The following is a 17,792-nucleotide window of genomic DNA, read 5'->3' on the forward strand; positions in this document are numbered from 1 at the left end:
CAGTAACTAAATATCCTTTACTCACCACTAAAATTTTCTATTGTGTCCTCTGACCCCAGAGCAGCACAAAACTATATTCTCAAAGTAATGACACTGAACCGTTATTTATAAAGCATACTCCCCCATTTCTTACTTCTCATTTTCCAGGAAGAACAATGGGCTATGATGAGTTATTCCTTTGTATCTGCAGAATCTTGAGAAATGTTTTCATGCAAAAATTCCTAATCCCCAGGGAACCACTTCAACTAATGTTCAAGTTACTTGAGCATTCGGAATTTGACTTTGACTCCTGATACCCAAAAGGGGCCACTTGTTCCTTTCTACCTCAGCGGCACCACGGCCTGGTAGCTATTCCAAAAACTCTGCTTATAACCTTGTGCTAAATCGATTTCCATTAAACTGTTAGCGGCAAAGAAGGGCAGGCTGCTCGCAGAATCACCCAGAGCACAGGCACACCTCATTTAATTGCACTTTGCTTTATTGTGCTGTATAGGTGGTGCACTTCTTACAGATTGAAGGTTTTTGTGGCAACCCTGCACCAAGCAAGTCTACGGGTATAAAATATTCTTATGTGAATCAGCAATTCAAAATGCTCTAGATCCAGCAATACTAGCAAAGTCTGAAATGGAAGTTCCCCAAATTCACTGTGATCTTTGATATTCAGAATGCTTGGATTCTTTACAATAGTATTTTTCAAGGTGACTAAATATTTTTTATATTCTATAGGGAAATGTCACTCATGAACCATCAGTTGAATATTTGCTTTTTTCTAGCCAAATAAAACACCTATTTTAAAAGGCTGTTGGTATCTGGCTAGCTATCCAAAATCGGTTTAATCATTTCATATATTATCTAGACAAGAAAGCAATTTTGTAACCAGAAATAGATAAAGCATTAAACAAACCACCTCTCAGACTCCCAAAGGGCTCTAGGGCTTAAAAATAAGCACAGTCATGGAAAATGTTACTTTTTATGGAAAAGTTTTAATTTATTTTGTAAAAAGTAATGCTTTGAGGATATTTACTCTACCTTTCAAAGTAATGCAAGTACAATGATAAGCACAGAGTAAAAAGTACCCTGCTTTATGAACTTATTTTTAATACACTGAAGGCATACTGCTTACTGAAGGTAGAAATGTGGGATCCAATTATAAAACTTAAATGTAAGAGCAGACACATACAACTGAATAGTTGTGAAAAAATAGAGGATTAATCAAAATATTCTGTTTAAAAATATTAAGTTCAAGGTAAGTGGGAATTTTATGCATAAAAACCATATTGTATAATCAGAATGACTCCTCATTGGTCATTCCTGAGAAACAAGTAGTAACTTTAGTTAAAAGTTAATGCTTAACTTCCTTTTCAAAGTACTTTCAGAATTTCACTGTTCAAATTAAAATAAAATATATTTAACAATTTATTCTGAAGACATGTTACATAGTTCTCATCCAAAGACATCTTATGATGTATAAATAAATCTGCTAGCAAAAATGGGTAAGAAAAAAAAAACAATCTAGGAAAAGAAAATAGTTCAATTGAGTCAGAGTCAAAGTGTGACCTTAAATTACTATTTCCCCCTCTCGTCATTTCTTTTCATGAAGCCTTCTGAGACTGAAAGAAACCTGCAGGGAGCTCACCTGGGTCTGAATTTTCTCTCACATCTCTTGGCTGTGACACAGCACAGGGAAACACTAATGTCCCCCTATTTTACCAGACGGGAATATCTAACCCCATTCGGCCCTGGGCAGCAATGAGTAACATTACAAAAGTGCCTAAAATCTATAATTATTCAGCAACAAAGTGCACTTCTGTAGTGATGATTTTACTGTACTGCTCCGTTGCCTTAAGACCAATGAACCATCAAAAAAAAAAAAAAAAAAAAAATCAAAAACCTGAAATTCAAACCGTCAGTAGACAACCATTTCCAAGTTGAGACAAGATAGGCCCAACCACTTAAAGTCTCCCTCTTCCATGCCTACTTGACACATTCGTTTTTCCCGTAATGATCCTAAAGAGAAACCCGGGTTTCCAGCCCTCCTGCACCACGAAACAGCGCCACGGCAGAGCCGCGCACGCTCGGACACTCCGGGAGGTGACGGGCCGCTTCCGTCAATCAGCCTGGCCCCGCCCATTTTCAGTCTGCGCGTGCGCGCCGGGGGCTTCCGGGGCCGGCGCGGGCTTCTCCGCGGGCTTCTCCGCGGGCCTGGCTTCTGCGGCGGCGGGCGGGGGCGGCCCGGCGGCGCGCAGTGGAGTCCGCCTCAGTTTGATCACGCGGGGCGGGGTGGCCTTCTGGTCGGAGAGCAGGACCTTGGCGGGAGGCGGGTGCGCGGCTCCGTTCTCCGCGCTCCAGGCCCCACGAGGAGCCTGGGGCTGCCCCGGCAGCGCAGCGCCCGCCCGGGACGGGGACGGAGCGTTCGGCGGCGCCGAGCGCGGCGCTGCCTTCCCGCCTGCAGACTGGGGGGCGGCGGCCGGGGACACCCGCACCGACGCCGAGTTCTTGACTTTAATTTGGGTGCTGGTGGAAGGGCCCAGGAATCTGACCGGCTTGGGACCGGCCTTACAGTTCACACCTTCGTCTTCCTCGTCACTGCACGCCGTCAGCCGCCTGTGAACACAGAAGCATGTCCTGGTCAGCGTCTACAGGGCTGGGTGACCCGGGGACGCGTCTCCGAAGTTCTGCCTTCAGGGCCAAAATCGTTTTCCTCAAGAATTGGAGTCAAGAGGTTCGGAGGCATCAGCCTGCCTCATCTCCTCCCCCTCCAAGGTCAACACATAAACCACCAAGCTTACATGAGATTGTATCTACTCGAAAACACGCTCTTTAAAATCACCATAATGTTAATAAGAAGGACAACTTGAAATTTACTATGTTACACTAAAATTACATCACTTGGTTCCTAAGAATCCTCAAGCGGTCCGGAGGATTACCAGGATGATCCCAAGTTGTTCTGTTTCCCCAGAACAACAGTTTTTTAAGAGAGTTACTGAGGAAGTTGACTTTCACAGTCCAATAAACTCCTTAGAAATGCTACTGCATATTTTACTCTCCTCTTGAAACTTTACACTCTAACAAAGTTCCTGAGGTCTAAAAGCAACTGTTGAACTTTGTTAACCGTACAACTTTGTTGTATCCGTATTTCCCAGTAATTCTGTAATGCAACCTTTGGCATCCAGTAAAATTAGCATTTTTTGAAATGCATTTGGGGAGCTGCTAGAATGATCAAAGCCTTGGTACACTTGGATGCTTTTTGAATTTGAGAGGTACTGGACAAACCTTCAGAGATACCTGAATTGAGTCTGCCATTCATTATAAAAAGTCTGAAGGCAGAGCAGTGTTTTATTTAATTTTTTAAAAATTCTATTTATTTAAACAAAACAACCCACCCTAGTTTACCCATTTCTTTCCTCCCCAAGCCCTTGCCTTTGGCAACCACTGATCTTTGTATCCATCAGCTTAGAATTAATTGGTGGGGGGAGGGTCCACATATTAGATCACACAGTATTTTCTTTGACTTATTTCACTTACTGCCCTCAAGGTCCATCATGTTGTCACAAATGGCAAGATTTCATTCTTTTTTATGGGTGAATAATATCCCACTGTATGTGTGTGTAACACTTACATACACACACACCACATCTTTCTCCAGCCATCAATTGACATTTGGGTTTTTCCATGTTGTAAACAATATTGCAATGAACATAGGGATGCATGTATCTTTTCAAGTTACTCTTTGCATTTTCTTCTGATAAATACCCAGAAGTGAAATTGCTGGATCATATGGTAGTTCTACCTTTAATTTTTTGAAGAACCTCCATACTATTTTCCATAGTGGCTGCACCAGTTTACATGCCCACCGTCAGTGCACAAGGGGTCCCTTCTCTCCACATCCGTGCCAACATTTGTTATCGCCTTCTTTTGGGTAATAGCCATCCTAACAGATCTGAGGTGGTATCTCATTGTGGTTTTGATTTGCATTTCCCTGATGATTACTGATGTGGAGCATCTTTTCATGTACCTCTCAGCAATCTGTATGTCTTCTTTGGAAAATTCTTTGGAAAAATATCTATTCAGATTTTCTGCTCATTTTTTAATCTTTTTTTTTTTTTTTTTTGCTATTGAGTTGTATGAGTTCCTTATAGATCTATGATTTGCAAATATTTCTCCCATTCAGCAGATAGTCTTTTGATTTTGATAGTTTCCTTTGCTGTGCAGAAGTTTTTTAGTTTGATATAGTCCCACTTGTTTACTTTTACCTTTGTTATTTTTGCTTTTGGTGTCAGATATAAAAAAAATCATTCCCCAGGTCTGTGTCAAGTTACTTACTACCTCTGTTTTTCTTCTAAGAGTTTAATGACTTCATATCTTATGTTCAAGTCTTTAATCTATTTGAGTTAATTTTTGTGTATGGTGCAAGATAGTGATCCAGTTTCATTCTTTTGCATGTGGATGTCCAATGTTCCCAACACCATGTACTAAAGAGACTGTTCTTTATAGGTATCTTTATTTCTGGGCTTTCTATTCTGTTCCTCTGATCTATGTGTCTGGTTTTATGCCAGTACCATACTGTTTTAATTAGTATAGTTCTGTAATATACAGTAGTCTGCCCTTTCTGCAGTTTCTGCAGTTTAAATTACCCACAGTCAACCACGGTATGGAAGCAGATGATCCTCCTTCTGACTACAATCAGAATGTCAGTACTAGCCTAACACCATGTCACAATGTTATTCATACTATGACTACTCGCCTAACGCTATGTCTGTGTCCCTCACGTCATCTCATCAATACGCATTTTATCATCTCACACCATCACCAGAAGGGTGATGTACAGTAAGATATTTAAAGAGACCCCATTCAGATAACATTTATTACAGTATCTTGTTATAACTGTTGAATTTTTTAGCTATTATTATTAATCCTGTGCCTAATTTATAAACTAAACTTTATCACAGGTATGTACATATAGGAAAAAACATAGTACATATACAGTTCAGTACTACCCGTGGTTTCAGGCATCTACTGGGGGTCTTGGATCATATCCCCTGTGGAAAAGGGGGGGAGGGGAGGACTATGTTAATTTGAAATCAGGGACCATGAGGTTTCCAGCTTTGTCAAATCTTCTTTCTCAGGATTGCTTTGGCTATTCGGTATGTTTTGTGGTTCCATACAAATCTGAGGACTGTTTGTTCTATTTCCATAAAAAAAAAAAAGCCATTGGAATTTTGATAGGGATTGCACTGAATCTGTAGATTTCTTTGGGTAGTATGGACATTTTTACGGTATTCTTCCAATCCATGAGAACAGAATATCTTTCCATTTATTTATGCTTTCTTCAGTTTCTTTCATTTCTTTAATATCTTATAGATTTCAATAAACAGGTCTTTCACCTCCTTGGTTAAATTTATTTCTAGATATTTTATTCTTTTTGGTGCAATTGCATATGGGATTTTTTTCTTAATGAATCTTTCTGATAATTCATCATTAGTGTATAGAAATAAAGATTTTTGTGTATTAATTTTGTAACCTGCAAATTTACTGAATTTTTTTGTTTTCTCTAATTGTACTGATGGTTTTAACGTTTTCTATGTATAATATGCCAACTCCAAATAGTGCAGTTTTACTTCTTCCTTTCTAATTTGGATGCCCTTTATTTCTTTTTCTTGCCTAGATGCTCTGGCTAGGACTTCCAGTACCATGTTGAATAAAAGTGGCAAGAGTGGGCATCCTTGTCTTATTCCTGACCTTAAAGGAAAAGCTCTCAGCCTTTCACCATTGATTATGTTGCTAGCTGTGGCCTTGTCATGTACGGCCTTTATTATGTTGATGTACAGTCCCTCTATTCCCACTTTGTTGTTTTTATCATAAACTGTTGTTGAATTTTGTCAAGTGCTTTTTCTGTATCTATTGAGATGATCACGTGATTTTTGATATGATATCAAAACCTAATGAGACATTTGTTTCAGTTCACAATAGTGATGTTGTAAAATCTTGAATTTACCTCCTCCCATGGATACACTGAGTTTACATCTATATACAGAACAATTTCCCCTTAAAAAATAAAATCCTAAAGAATAGCTGAGTGACAACTACACATTATTAGTAGAAGAAAGGAAATAAAGATTAGAGCAGAAGTAAATGAAATAGAGACTATAAAGACAATAGAAAAGATCAATGAAACTAAGAGCTGGTTCTTTAAAAAGATGAACAAAATTGACCAACTTTTAGCTAGACTCACCAAGAAAAAAGAGAAAGGACTCAAATAAATAAAATCAGAAATGAGCAGATATTACAACTGATACCATGGAGATACAAAGGATCATAAGAACTTCCTATGAATAATTACATACCCCAAAATTGGACAACCTAGAAGAGATAGATAAATTCCTAAGTGATTAAGAGGTACAAGCTTCTAGTTATAAATAAGTCATGGGGATGAAAAGTATAGCCTAAGGGAATACTGTCAATAATATTATATAATATTGTATGGTGACAGATGGTAAAGAGACTTAGCATGGTGAGCAATGCATAATGCATAGAATTGTTGATTCACTATTTTACACCTGAAACTAATATAACATTGTATGTCAACTATACTACAGTATTTTTTTAAAAAGGAAATAAGTAAATAAATAAATTTTTTAAAATTCCTAGAAACATACAACCTACCAAGACTGACTTATGATGAAATTGACAATATGAACAGACCAACTACTAGTAAAGAGATTGAATTAGTAATCAAAAAGCAACCAGGGCACCTGGCTGGCTCAGTCAGTGGAGCATGTGACTCCTGATCTTGGGGACATGAGTTCAAGCCCCACATAGGGCCTGGAGCTTATTTAAAAACAAAAACAAAACAAAACAAAAATACTCCCAACAAACAAAAGTCCAGGACCAGATGGTTTCACTGGTAAATTCTACCAAACATTTGAAGATTTAATACCAATCCTTCTCAAACGTTTCCAAATAACAGAAGATGAGGGAACTCTCCCAAATTCTTCTTATGAAGCAAGGAGAACCCTGATACAAAAACCAGACAAGAATGCCACAAGAAAAGAAAACTACAGGCCAATATCCCTGGTGAACATAAATGCAATAATACTCAACAAAATATTAGCAAACCATATTCAACAATACATTAAAAGGATCGTTCACCAAGACAAGCAGGATTTATTCCAGGAACGCGAGGATGGTTCAACATCTGTAAGCCAGTCAATGCGATATACCACATTACCAAAATGTAGGAATAATCAGAGGGAATATTGTCTGAAATGACCTTAAAACTGTGAAACAACCACCGTCGAAACCCTGCCTGTTCCTTCTACTGTTTGCATCAGTTTCATTGCACGAAGATCGTCTCCTGAACAGGAAGTATAATGGCCATTCCCCTAGCCTTCTCCCTCTTATCAGCACTGGTGTGTTGTCAGAGGCAAATAAATGAATTTTGATCCTGGAAATTGGATCATAATGGCACGGTGATCTGAACACTGACATGTAGTAGAGAATACAAACATATTCAACCCTAAAACTACTAAACATAACTAAATTTTGTTAAGTGCATCAAGTCATTCTTTGGGACCTCACAGTTGCTTCTAAGTCATCAATATCATTACCTTATCCATGAATCAAAAACCATGCTTAATAAGCCAGAGATAAGACAAACAGAGGAGAATCTCCATAAAACCACTCCTGCTTGTTTTTTTCTGTCCACAACTTCCACTAGATTCTTGACCACGTTTTCTCAACCTTAGCATTATTGCCATTTATGGCTGAATAAATCTTGGTTGTTGGTGCTGCCCAGTGCGTTCTGAGCTGTTTAGCAGTGTCCCTGGCCTCACTTACTAGGTCTCAGTAGCATCTCCCACCCCACTGTGTCTCTGAATATTGCCGAATACGCCCTATGGGACAAAAGTGCCTCCCTTTGAGAACCACTGTTCTAGACCCAAACAATACTTGCTAACTGTAAGCCCAAAAAGAAAAATAAACAATAATAAAAGGAGAGTCTTTAAGAAAAAAGATCGTTTAACAAGAGACAATGAACTACTAAAAACTGAATAAACTTCTCTGCATTTCTGTGGAAGATACAAAGAGTAAGAAGAAAAAAGAAAACAATCAGAGATCCTACAGGGGCACTGAATCAAATTCTAGAACAGATGACTAAGAAATCAGAACATCTGAAAACCATGAATAATACCCAGTGAAAAATATGATTTTAAATGTATTTAAAGGGGCGCCTGGGTGGCTCAGTGGGTTAAGCCGTTGCTTCGGCTCAGGTCATGATCTCAGGGTCCTGGGATCGAGTCCGACATCGGGCTCTCTGCTCAGCAGCAGGGGGCCTGCTTCCCTTCCTCTCTCTCTCTGCCTGCCTCTCTGCCTACTAGTGATTTCTCTCTGTTAAATAAATAAAATCTTTAAAAAACAAAAATAAATAAATAAAAAAATAAATAAATAAATGTATTTAAAGTGAAAGGCAGAGATGTGGAGTGAAGTTAATGCTAATAATTTCATAGAATTGTAAGAAATACCATTACATTGGGTGCCTGGGTGGCTCAATGGGTTAAAGCCTCTGCCTTCAGCTCAGGTCATGATCTCAGGGTCCTAGGATCGAGTCCCGCATCGGGCTCTCTGCTCAGCAGGGAGCCTGCTTCCTCCTCTCTCTCTCTGCCTGCCTCTCTGCCTACTAGTGATCTCTCTGTCAAATAAATAAAATCTTTAAAAAAAAAAAAAAAGAAAGAAATACTATTAAATTAAAATGCTATTTGTGGTAACAGGAAGGAGAAAGGAATTTAGAGTTAGTCAGAAGATTTCAAATATTAAGTCTAATAAATAAGTTTTTGACTACTGCCAATAAAGCCTAGGATTTCACTTTTATAGCGAAAAATACCACAGCATTCTTACTGTATCCACCAGTATTCTTAAAAGCACACTCTCCCAAAAAGGGCATACTGTAAGTCAGTGTTAGAGAATTATTTCCAATGTTTAGATAGTTTTGATAATTTTGAATTTATGATGATTTATATTTTGATGGTAAGGCAAAGCACTTAGCTCGGTGATTAGTAAGTTTGATAAGGTCAAGAACCATTATTCGTTTCCCCAGTAAAAGCAGTAAAAATACAGGTTCAAATTCATAAAGTGAAAAACAGTATCAAGAGAGCACAGATAACCTCTTTCGAATGGGGGCCATGTGACGGAGGCTTCCAAGCAAGGGCCGCTCTTCCAGAGTCCAACATTCTATGAGCTCATGAGGCACCCGCCAGTAGCTAACACCTGGAAAACAAAAAGGCATAATTAAGAGAGCCATTGTTCCCTGCAAAAGGTTCAGCAGCACAGTTTTGTGTAAGACTAGGCAGAAAGAGTTTGAAATTCAGGCCTCTCGTCTGAAGAAGGTAGGTGTACACCGGAAGTGTCCCCGAGAAGAGCCAAGGCAACAGCAGCCCAGCTCAGGTCTAGGGATGGCCGGCCACCAGCCCCAGCTCTGCCAGTGATGTTCTGCAGGTGGTCATACGGGTCCTGCACAGGAGGGTGTGCGCTGTTAAAGGCGCGGGCTCTGGGGCCAAGACCGCCTTGGTCTCAATGCCACGTCTGTCACTCACTGACCATGCGACCTTGGGAAAGTTACTTAACTTTTCTGTGCCTAAATTTTCTCATCTGTGAAATGACAACAATGGCACATACTTCATAGTTTGGTTGTGATGATTAAATGAGTAAATAAATGCAAAATGCTTAGTATATGTACTGGCACCTGAACACTTAAGGGACATTAGGTGCCTTTATTTTATAAATCATAGCATTGAAGTCATGTAAAGATTGGACAGTGAGGGTTCTAACTGCCGCCGTATCTACCTCATTGGGTTGCAGTAATCATCAAATCAGGTATATTTTGTGAACCACTCTATAAGAGGCAACCACTATAAAAATATGAGCTATCACTACCTTACAAGCAGCTTTTCAAACAAGAATAATCGGAGTTAATGTGTTGGGTCAAGACTGTGGTCAAATTTTAATTTTTCTTTTTTTTTTTTTTTAAAGATTTTATCTATTTATTTGACAGAGAGAGAGATCACAAATAGGCAGAGAGACAGACAGAGGGAGAGATGAGGAGAAGCAGGCTCCCCGCTGAGCAGAGAGCCCAACGCGGGACTCGATCCCAGGCCCCTGGGATCATGACCCGAGCCGAAGGCAGAGGCTCAACCCACGAAGCCACCCAGGTGCCCCAAATTTTAATTTTTCAATCTGGTTAGGTTTCTGAATGCAAGTTGGAAATGTATTTTTATGAACCTCAAAAACATTATGCTGAGTGAAAAAAGACAAACACAAAAGGTCACATAGTGTACGATCTCAATTACAGGAAATATCCAGAATAGGCAAATGCACTGACACAGAAAACAGACCGGTGGTGGCCAGAGGCTGAAGACAGAAGAGAATGGGGAGGAACTGCTTACAGGTACTGCCTTTCCTTTTGGGGTGATGAAAATGATTTGCAACTAGATGGAGATGGTGGTCATACAACATTGTAGACATAGTAAATGCCACTGAAGTATACGCTTTGATTTTATGTTATGTGAATTTCACCTCAATTTTTAAAAAAGAATCACCAAAGAAATATAAAGATGCATTTTAAAAAGACTTTAAAAATGACATTAGAGAAAAAGTGATTGACTTTTCTTTTTTTTTTTTACTTTTCTTTTTTAAAGTAATTTTGAAGTCCCAGGAATGGATATGATGTCCTGGTTTTTTTTGTTTGTTTTTTCAAAGATTTGTTTATGAGAGCAAGAGAGGGAGAGCATGAGCAGGAGGGGCAGAGAGAGGGGCAGAAAGAGAATCGCAAGCAGATTCCACACGAAGTACGGAGCCCAGTGTGGGGCTCGATCCCATGACCCCTCCCTGAGCCCAAACTGACAGTCCGAGGCTCAACTGACTGTGCCACCCAGGCACCCCTGGTGTCTTGTTTTTTTAATCATTAAAGATTTAGCAATACATATTAACCAATTTAGCAAGTTGGGCATATAAATTATTATATATAATAGATATATCCAGTATTCACAGAAGCCTATGGACCTCATTTTAAGACAATTTAATTTTCTGGAACTGCTTCATCATGCTCCCAAACCTACTTACACTACAAAAATATTCCCAAATCTCATCCATTAAGACTTTTTTAAAGTCGGGTTTATTGAGATATAATTTATATAAAAATAAAATTCACCCTTTTAAAATACTTGGTTCAGTGAGTTTTGACAAATGTATAGTTTTGTTATGTTTTTTTGGTTTGTTTGTTTTTAAAGATTTTATTTATTTATTTGACAGACAGAGATCACAAGTAGGCAGAGAGGCAGGCGGTGGGTGGGGGAGAAGCAGGCTCCCCACCGAGCAGAGAGCAGATACGGGGCTCGATCCTACGACCCTGAGATCAGGACCTGAGCCAAAGGCAGTGGCTTAACCCACTGAGTCACCCAGGCGCCCCGACAAATGTATAGTCTTGGAAACAAAGCTACAGTGAAGACATAGTACATTCCTGTTACCCCCAAAATCTCCCTTGTACCCCTCTGCAACCAGTGCCTCCTCCCACCATTCCCTAATGTTACCTCTTCACGGGCAGCACATAAATGGCTAGCTTCTTTAGCATGATGCTTTCAAGATTCATCCATGTTGCTATACACATTAATGATCATTTCTTTTTATTGCTTATATTCCATTATATGGATATACCACAATGTAAAAAATTTTATTTTTTTTCCTCCCTATAGAGTAATTCACTTCCTTTGTACAGAATTTGGGTTATATAGAAAAGTATATATTTAAAAATAATCAAGATCACTTCTAATCCTGAAACTAGAAAACATGGTTCATGACACTTCGATGAATCTGATTCCAGTCTTTTTCTTATTCATATGATAGGCACATAATTGTTCCTCAACTTAAGCCCAAGTGTCTCAAAGTCAATTGAATCCAAAATAAAAAGCTTAAAGAGAATAGCACTTTTTTTCTATCTGCTTGAGGGGTATGATTTAGGAAAAATAAATAAAGGAGGGAAAGTGAGGGGGACAAAGTCGAGGAAAGGAAGGAGGGTTGGTACTAGCAACCCACCCAGAAGGAGAACAGGTGGGGGGAGAGTTTTTAAAAGCCTCCTCTGCCTTTCCTTTTATTCCATCTTATGTGACTTGCAATGTCTGTCTCTACCAGCTTTTAAGATCATTTGAGGACCAAGATGTGTTTTATTTATCTGTGGACCCAACTTTAGGGCTTCTTACAGGGTTTGCACCTAAGAGACATTCAATACATACTTGTTAATTAAGAAAAAAGCTTAGACATAGAACAGTTAATGCTCTGTGATCCTTACAAGTGGCGGGGCCTCCCTGAGACTCGGTTTTCTCATCAGTACAATGGTAAACAGCATCCAGAATTGTTTTAAGACTAAGAGGTACTGAATGTAAACCACTTATCACACCAGATACTAAACAGCATTATTATTATTATCAAATGATATGAGCGATTGGTAAAAATGGTCAAATTTCAAAGTGTGTATTTAAAGATGATTGTTTCTTAAGTGTTCTTCAGATATCTTCTATGGTATTATTTTCATTTTCTTCTTTTTTAACTTTTCCTTTTTTTTTTTTTAAGATTTTACTTTTAAGTAATCTCTACACCCAACCTGGGGCTGGAACTCACAAGCCCAAGATCAGGAGTTGCACACTCCACTGACTGAGCCAGCCAGGCAACCCTCCTTTTTTCTTTTGATTGTATATTGCATGCTTAATTTAAATGTACACTTCCTGGGAACAAAGCTAGGTGCATAGTAGGTGCTAAATAAACTGTTGTTTAATTGAACTAAATAAGCATAACTAACAGATGCTGAAATTATAAACTATTTTTTAGGTTACTGGATTATAAACAATTAGTAATATCTAGCTATTCGGGAATCTAAGGGTTTTGTTTTTTTTTTTTTTTTAAGATTTACTTATTCTAGGGCGCCTGCGTGGCTCAGTGGGTTAAGCCTCTGCCTTTGGCTCAGGTCATGAACTCAGGGTCCTAGGATCGAGTCCCACATCGGGCTCTCTGCTCAGCAGGGAGCCTGCTTCCTCCCCCCTCTCTCTCTCTGCCTGACTGTCTGCCTACTTGTGATCTCTCTCTGTCAAATAAATAAATAAATAAATAATTAAAAAAAAAAAAAAAGATTTGCTTATTTGAGAGAGAGAGAGAGCAGGGGGAAGGGCAAAGGGAAAGAGAGAGAGTGTCCCAAGCTGACTCTGTGCTAAACATGGAGCCCAACTAGAGGCTCCATCTCATGACCCTGAGATTGGGACCTGAGCTGAAACGAAGCGTCAGATGCTTAAACACCCGAGCCACCGAGGCACCCCAAGAGATCTCAAGATTTTTAAGTAAACTGCCTCAATCAATGATAATACGCGGCGACAAATACACAAAGACGTACTTGACCTACACAAAGAAACACTTTCTCAAAAAGAGAAATGCAGCATTTGAGCTTACTTTGTTTTTTGCCATGAAATAAAAGAACTGTACTATACCTTTTCCTTCCCAGGCATCAAAGGCATCCATCATTTTCTTCAGTTCAGCTACTGAATAATAGCTCCAAATGTACTGAACATTATTTCCCGCCTCTCTAGAAATATTGCAAAAGGTGATGAAAACATTCTACCTAAGTATGAATGTGTGTATGTATACACACACACACACACACACACACACACACACAACTAGATACTCACCAAGTACTTGTTAATTAAGGGGGAAAATATGTTGGTATTGAATAACATTTCTTCTGTGACCCTCCCTTAAGTATATAGATAATATATTATGTATTATATATTATGGGTATAATATGCTATATTCATGCTAACCCACATTTGATCTTTTCTGTGGTAAAGCACTTGTTAATTCCACAATATAGACTGTGCAGACAAATCAACAAATCCTTAAAAATAAGTTTTCTAAAAAATTACCTAACCCCAGGAAATTTTCAAAGATTTGCCTTTGACTAAAACTTGCATAGCATTATGCCAAGTGCTCACTTATCTTATATAAACATCCTGGAAAGAATTCAGAAAGTGATGACATATTTAATCACGTAATAAGCAAGTCATGGGGTCATTCATTAGTCACTAATACATAAGCCAATCTAGCCACCCAGAGAATTAAAAAAATAACAACAACAAAAAACAGGACTGCTAAGTGAACTGACCAATGTTAAGTAAATTTACAGAAAGAATATTAAGAGAATAACCCTTAAGAATTTGACATGTTTGAGTCATAGAATTTTAAGGCTGGGAGGGACCAGGGAAGTCCTTTGTTATTTCTCAGAACAGGTCACCAAGGCACAGGCCAGTCCTGGGTCACTCAGTGGGCCTGCTGACTTCTAAGCAGTGCTTCTGCTCCTGGACTACGTATGGTCCGGGGGGAGAGCGCCAGGCAAGCAGGTGGTTTTGCTTTTCTTTCTTTTCTTTTTTCTAAAGCCTCAGGGGATTGTGATGCCCACTACCAGTTGCGAGGCAATAGACTAGACCACTGTGCTTGTCTTGTGGCCTACACGCACATCGTGAAGCTGGTCTTGCCAGCCAGGGTTCACGCTGCGCACTGCCCAGTGTCGATCATGTCCTCTAGTCAACTACATACTCCATTCAGTAACACCTCTTACAAGACACCAAGACTTTATTTTGTTCCTTTTCCTATTTAAATTTGGACATACCTTTTAAAAATGCTTTTGCTGTGAATTCTTCCTCCTAGCTGCTTATCAATAGCATCTGTTCCGTCCGTTTTTGTGGAATATACACCGATGATTCTACTCTCACAGCTTGCACCAGAGGTGTTAAGATAGTGGAGAACCCAAACTGTTGGCTTATTGCAAACTAAACCATAGGAATCACAGAAGTCTGTTAGAGCCTGGAGCAAAAAATATATAAAAAATCTGAATTTAATTCTGGAGTAAAGTAAACATGAATGTGCTCTGTTTCATGTAAAGCTGCATTTTAGTTGGTCATACGGGAAATAAAAACATTATAAATTTCAGCCTAGTCTTTATGCCTTGAAAAAGCAAACTTGCAGGTGGCTCTGTGGCGCAATGGATAGCGCATTGGACTTCTAGTGAAAAAGCAAACTTGCTTTTGTTGAATTTGAGGTGAGCGTGGGGCAAATCACAAAAGGCACCACCCAAAAACCCAAGACCTTTTCCTCTACCGAATCCTTTCCCACAGAGAAAATGTATTTTCCTCCCCCCCCCTTTTAGCCTCACTACCAACATTATTTTTAATTTGAAAATCTTCGTATGACAAAAGACCTTTTTCTTTTCCCTTTATTCACCCAACTCCCCCACTGACTCGGTCTTCCTTTCACCGTCTACTGACTGAGCCTCATGGTTGCTGCTTATTTTTAACTCCAAGTCCAATCATGAATTAAGCAGATTAACTTATTCTCCACTGAAAGACAGGAATACATGAACCCCATGCAAACTGTAAGAACTCCTTTGGCACTTATCTACCAATTCATTCATTCACTTGAATATGAAGAAGCTGCTCATGTGGTGAGTGGCGTCTAAGGTCCTGGACACAGCGTCCCAACCCTCCTCGAATTTATAGCTAAGGTAAAAGACAGACAGTCAGCAAGCCATCAGCGCACGGTGTAAGTACGGCCAGGTGAGCCGATGTCACATGAGGGGACACAGAGCAGTAGGGCTTCGCCCATTGGAGTGGCAAGAGCTTTCCCAGGGAGAAACAGCATTGCTCCTCTGAGCGCTCTGAGGACTGGCACTTTTGTCTGCGTTGTCTAGTATCCCAAGTGCCTGGAATCCTGCCTGACACAAAGGAGATGTTTATATTTATGGACTCAAGTGAATGAAAATAAGACCCTCACATGTCTTACAGTTTCATTGAATATTGCTATCTAACTGTATGTTGTATTTCTTTGTGTCCCAGGCAGTCCCTAGAGCAGGGCTCTATACACCTAAGATACTGGAGATAAGTATGTGTTGGCTGACATGGTGAATGTCCTTTTTGCATACAAATCAGAAATAAAAGACTATGGAGTTGAGACTTCGGAAGATGAATGTCAGCCCACCCCAACTTTCCAGTCAGGTGTTTTAGCCCCATTCTGCAGATGTGGCAAACAGCACCCAATAACTTCTAAGTAACTTCAGTAGCAGAACCCACGCAACCATGCACATTCCTGAAGGCGATCCAGAACCAAATCACCTTTCTCTTCATGCCTCACTCCTAATAACCGTACCGTCAGCTTACTCTCCTAAGCCGATGTCCAAATTAAACCAGTTGAGATCAGTTTTCACTATTATTAATTATCCAGGAAAAGTATTTTCCTTTTAGATCCCCCAAGGTGTTAAAAGTCAATATAATACTTATCTGTATGACCAAAACAGGTAATGGTGCTTTTCAAGTCACGTAAAGATCTTCAAAACGTGATTTAAAGGAGAAGCATCTTTAAAAAAAGACTTCCTGATCCCAACGTAAATTAATCAAAGTGATGTTTTAACTTAGTAACAAACTGCTACATTCACTAAATCAGGTAGGAGATCTTAGACAATCTTTTATTCATCATGACCATTCTTTTAAAAAGTCATTTCAGTAAATAAAATACCACTATACCGTTATATACTACAGTATTGCTATTAATTTACAAAGAACCTAAAGACCAGAATACTTTTAAAAAGCCATCAAAAGATATTAAATCTTTTTTCTCTCTGCCTACTTGAGATCTCTGTCTGTCAAATAAATAAATAAAATCTTTAAAAAAAAAAGATATTAAATCTTCAATGAGAGAGAAAAACTCCATAAACCCCTGAGTGGCAATAAAATACACTTTCCTAGACCACAGAATTTTGGTCTTAAAGAAATTAATAGGAGTGCCTGGGTGGTTCAGTGGGTTAAAGCCTCTGCCTTCGGCTCAGGTCACGATCCCAGGGTCCTGGGATCGAGCCCCGCATCAGGCTCTCTGCTCAGCGAGAAGTCGGCTTCCCTTCCTCTCTCTTTGCCTGCCTCTGCCTACTTATGATTTCTGTCAAATAAATAAATAAAATCTTAAAAAAAGTTAATAGTAATTAAGAAAAGTGTCTTCAAATGTTATAAAAAGTAAAACTTTCCCATGTTTGGCTTATGTGGCAACACAAGCTATGCAAAATAACACACATTGCTTTGTGTATAAAAATGTAAAAATATATACACATATATATTTTTTAAAACTTAAGAAAATGCCAAGACCTTTTTAAGTTCTATATTTGACCTTAAAGAATATGTCTCCATTTCATTGGCCAAGTGGTCAGACAGGCTGTACGGATAAGGGATGCCAAAGTAATCAGCCTCTTCCTGGAGAGCAACTCGGGTGTGCTCATCTGTGGGAATGTGAACTTCTCCATGAAGATAATCCAAAAGGTATTTAAATAGATGTCCATCACGGTCAATAACACAAGCCCCTAGAAAACATTCAGTTCAAAAATCATTGCATAGATACACATGATCATAGATAAAATTTCAACATATCTAACTAAAATCACTGAAGACCTCTAAAATAACTGAAGACCTCTACAATGAGAAACGTAGTAGCTATGGTTCAAATGGGGTTAGTCAGATTTGGTGATTCTCTGTATTTTCACCAACAGTACAGGAAAATGTATCCCAAGCTCCATTTGGGATTTTGGATGCAATGACCATATTCCTGCTGTGGCCCTCTAAAAGCCATAGAGACCCCAGACTGCTCCTGAGATGTAAACCTCAATGCTGCCCAGCCAGGAAGGACGTATGGAGCTCCTCCCTAATGAGGGTGTGCCCTTAACACGT

The 17,792-nt window shown here is 39.2% G+C and overlaps 1 protein-coding gene across 3 annotated transcripts in view; it reads right to left on the bottom strand.

Annotated features, from left to right (window-relative positions):
- Window positions 1–1,392: 1,392 nt before the first annotated feature.
- The window catches only part of KCTD18 (potassium channel tetramerization domain containing 18), a 20,474-nt gene continuing 4,074 nt past the window's right edge, over window positions 1,393–17,792 (bottom strand). For all 3 annotated transcript variants that reach the window (XM_059393147.1, XM_059393149.1, XM_059393148.1), the window contains 5 exons: window positions 17,217–17,428; window positions 14,699–14,892; window positions 13,521–13,615; window positions 9,159–9,261; window positions 1,393–2,604 (listed from right to left, as the gene is read on the bottom strand). In XM_059393147.1, the coding sequence (XP_059249130.1) occupies window positions 2,109–2,604; window positions 9,159–9,261; window positions 13,521–13,615; window positions 14,699–14,892; window positions 17,217–17,428 (1,100 nt within the window). In that variant the 3' untranslated portion in view covers window positions 1,393–2,108. The remainder of the gene's footprint in view (window positions 2,605–9,158; window positions 9,262–13,520; window positions 13,616–14,698; window positions 14,893–17,216; window positions 17,429–17,792) is intronic.

This window comes from Mustela nigripes, chromosome 3 (genome assembly GCF_022355385.1).
Source record: "Mustela nigripes isolate SB6536 chromosome 3, MUSNIG.SB6536, whole genome shotgun sequence".
In the NCBI taxonomy this organism is placed as follows: Eukaryota; Metazoa; Chordata; class Mammalia; order Carnivora; family Mustelidae; genus Mustela; species Mustela nigripes.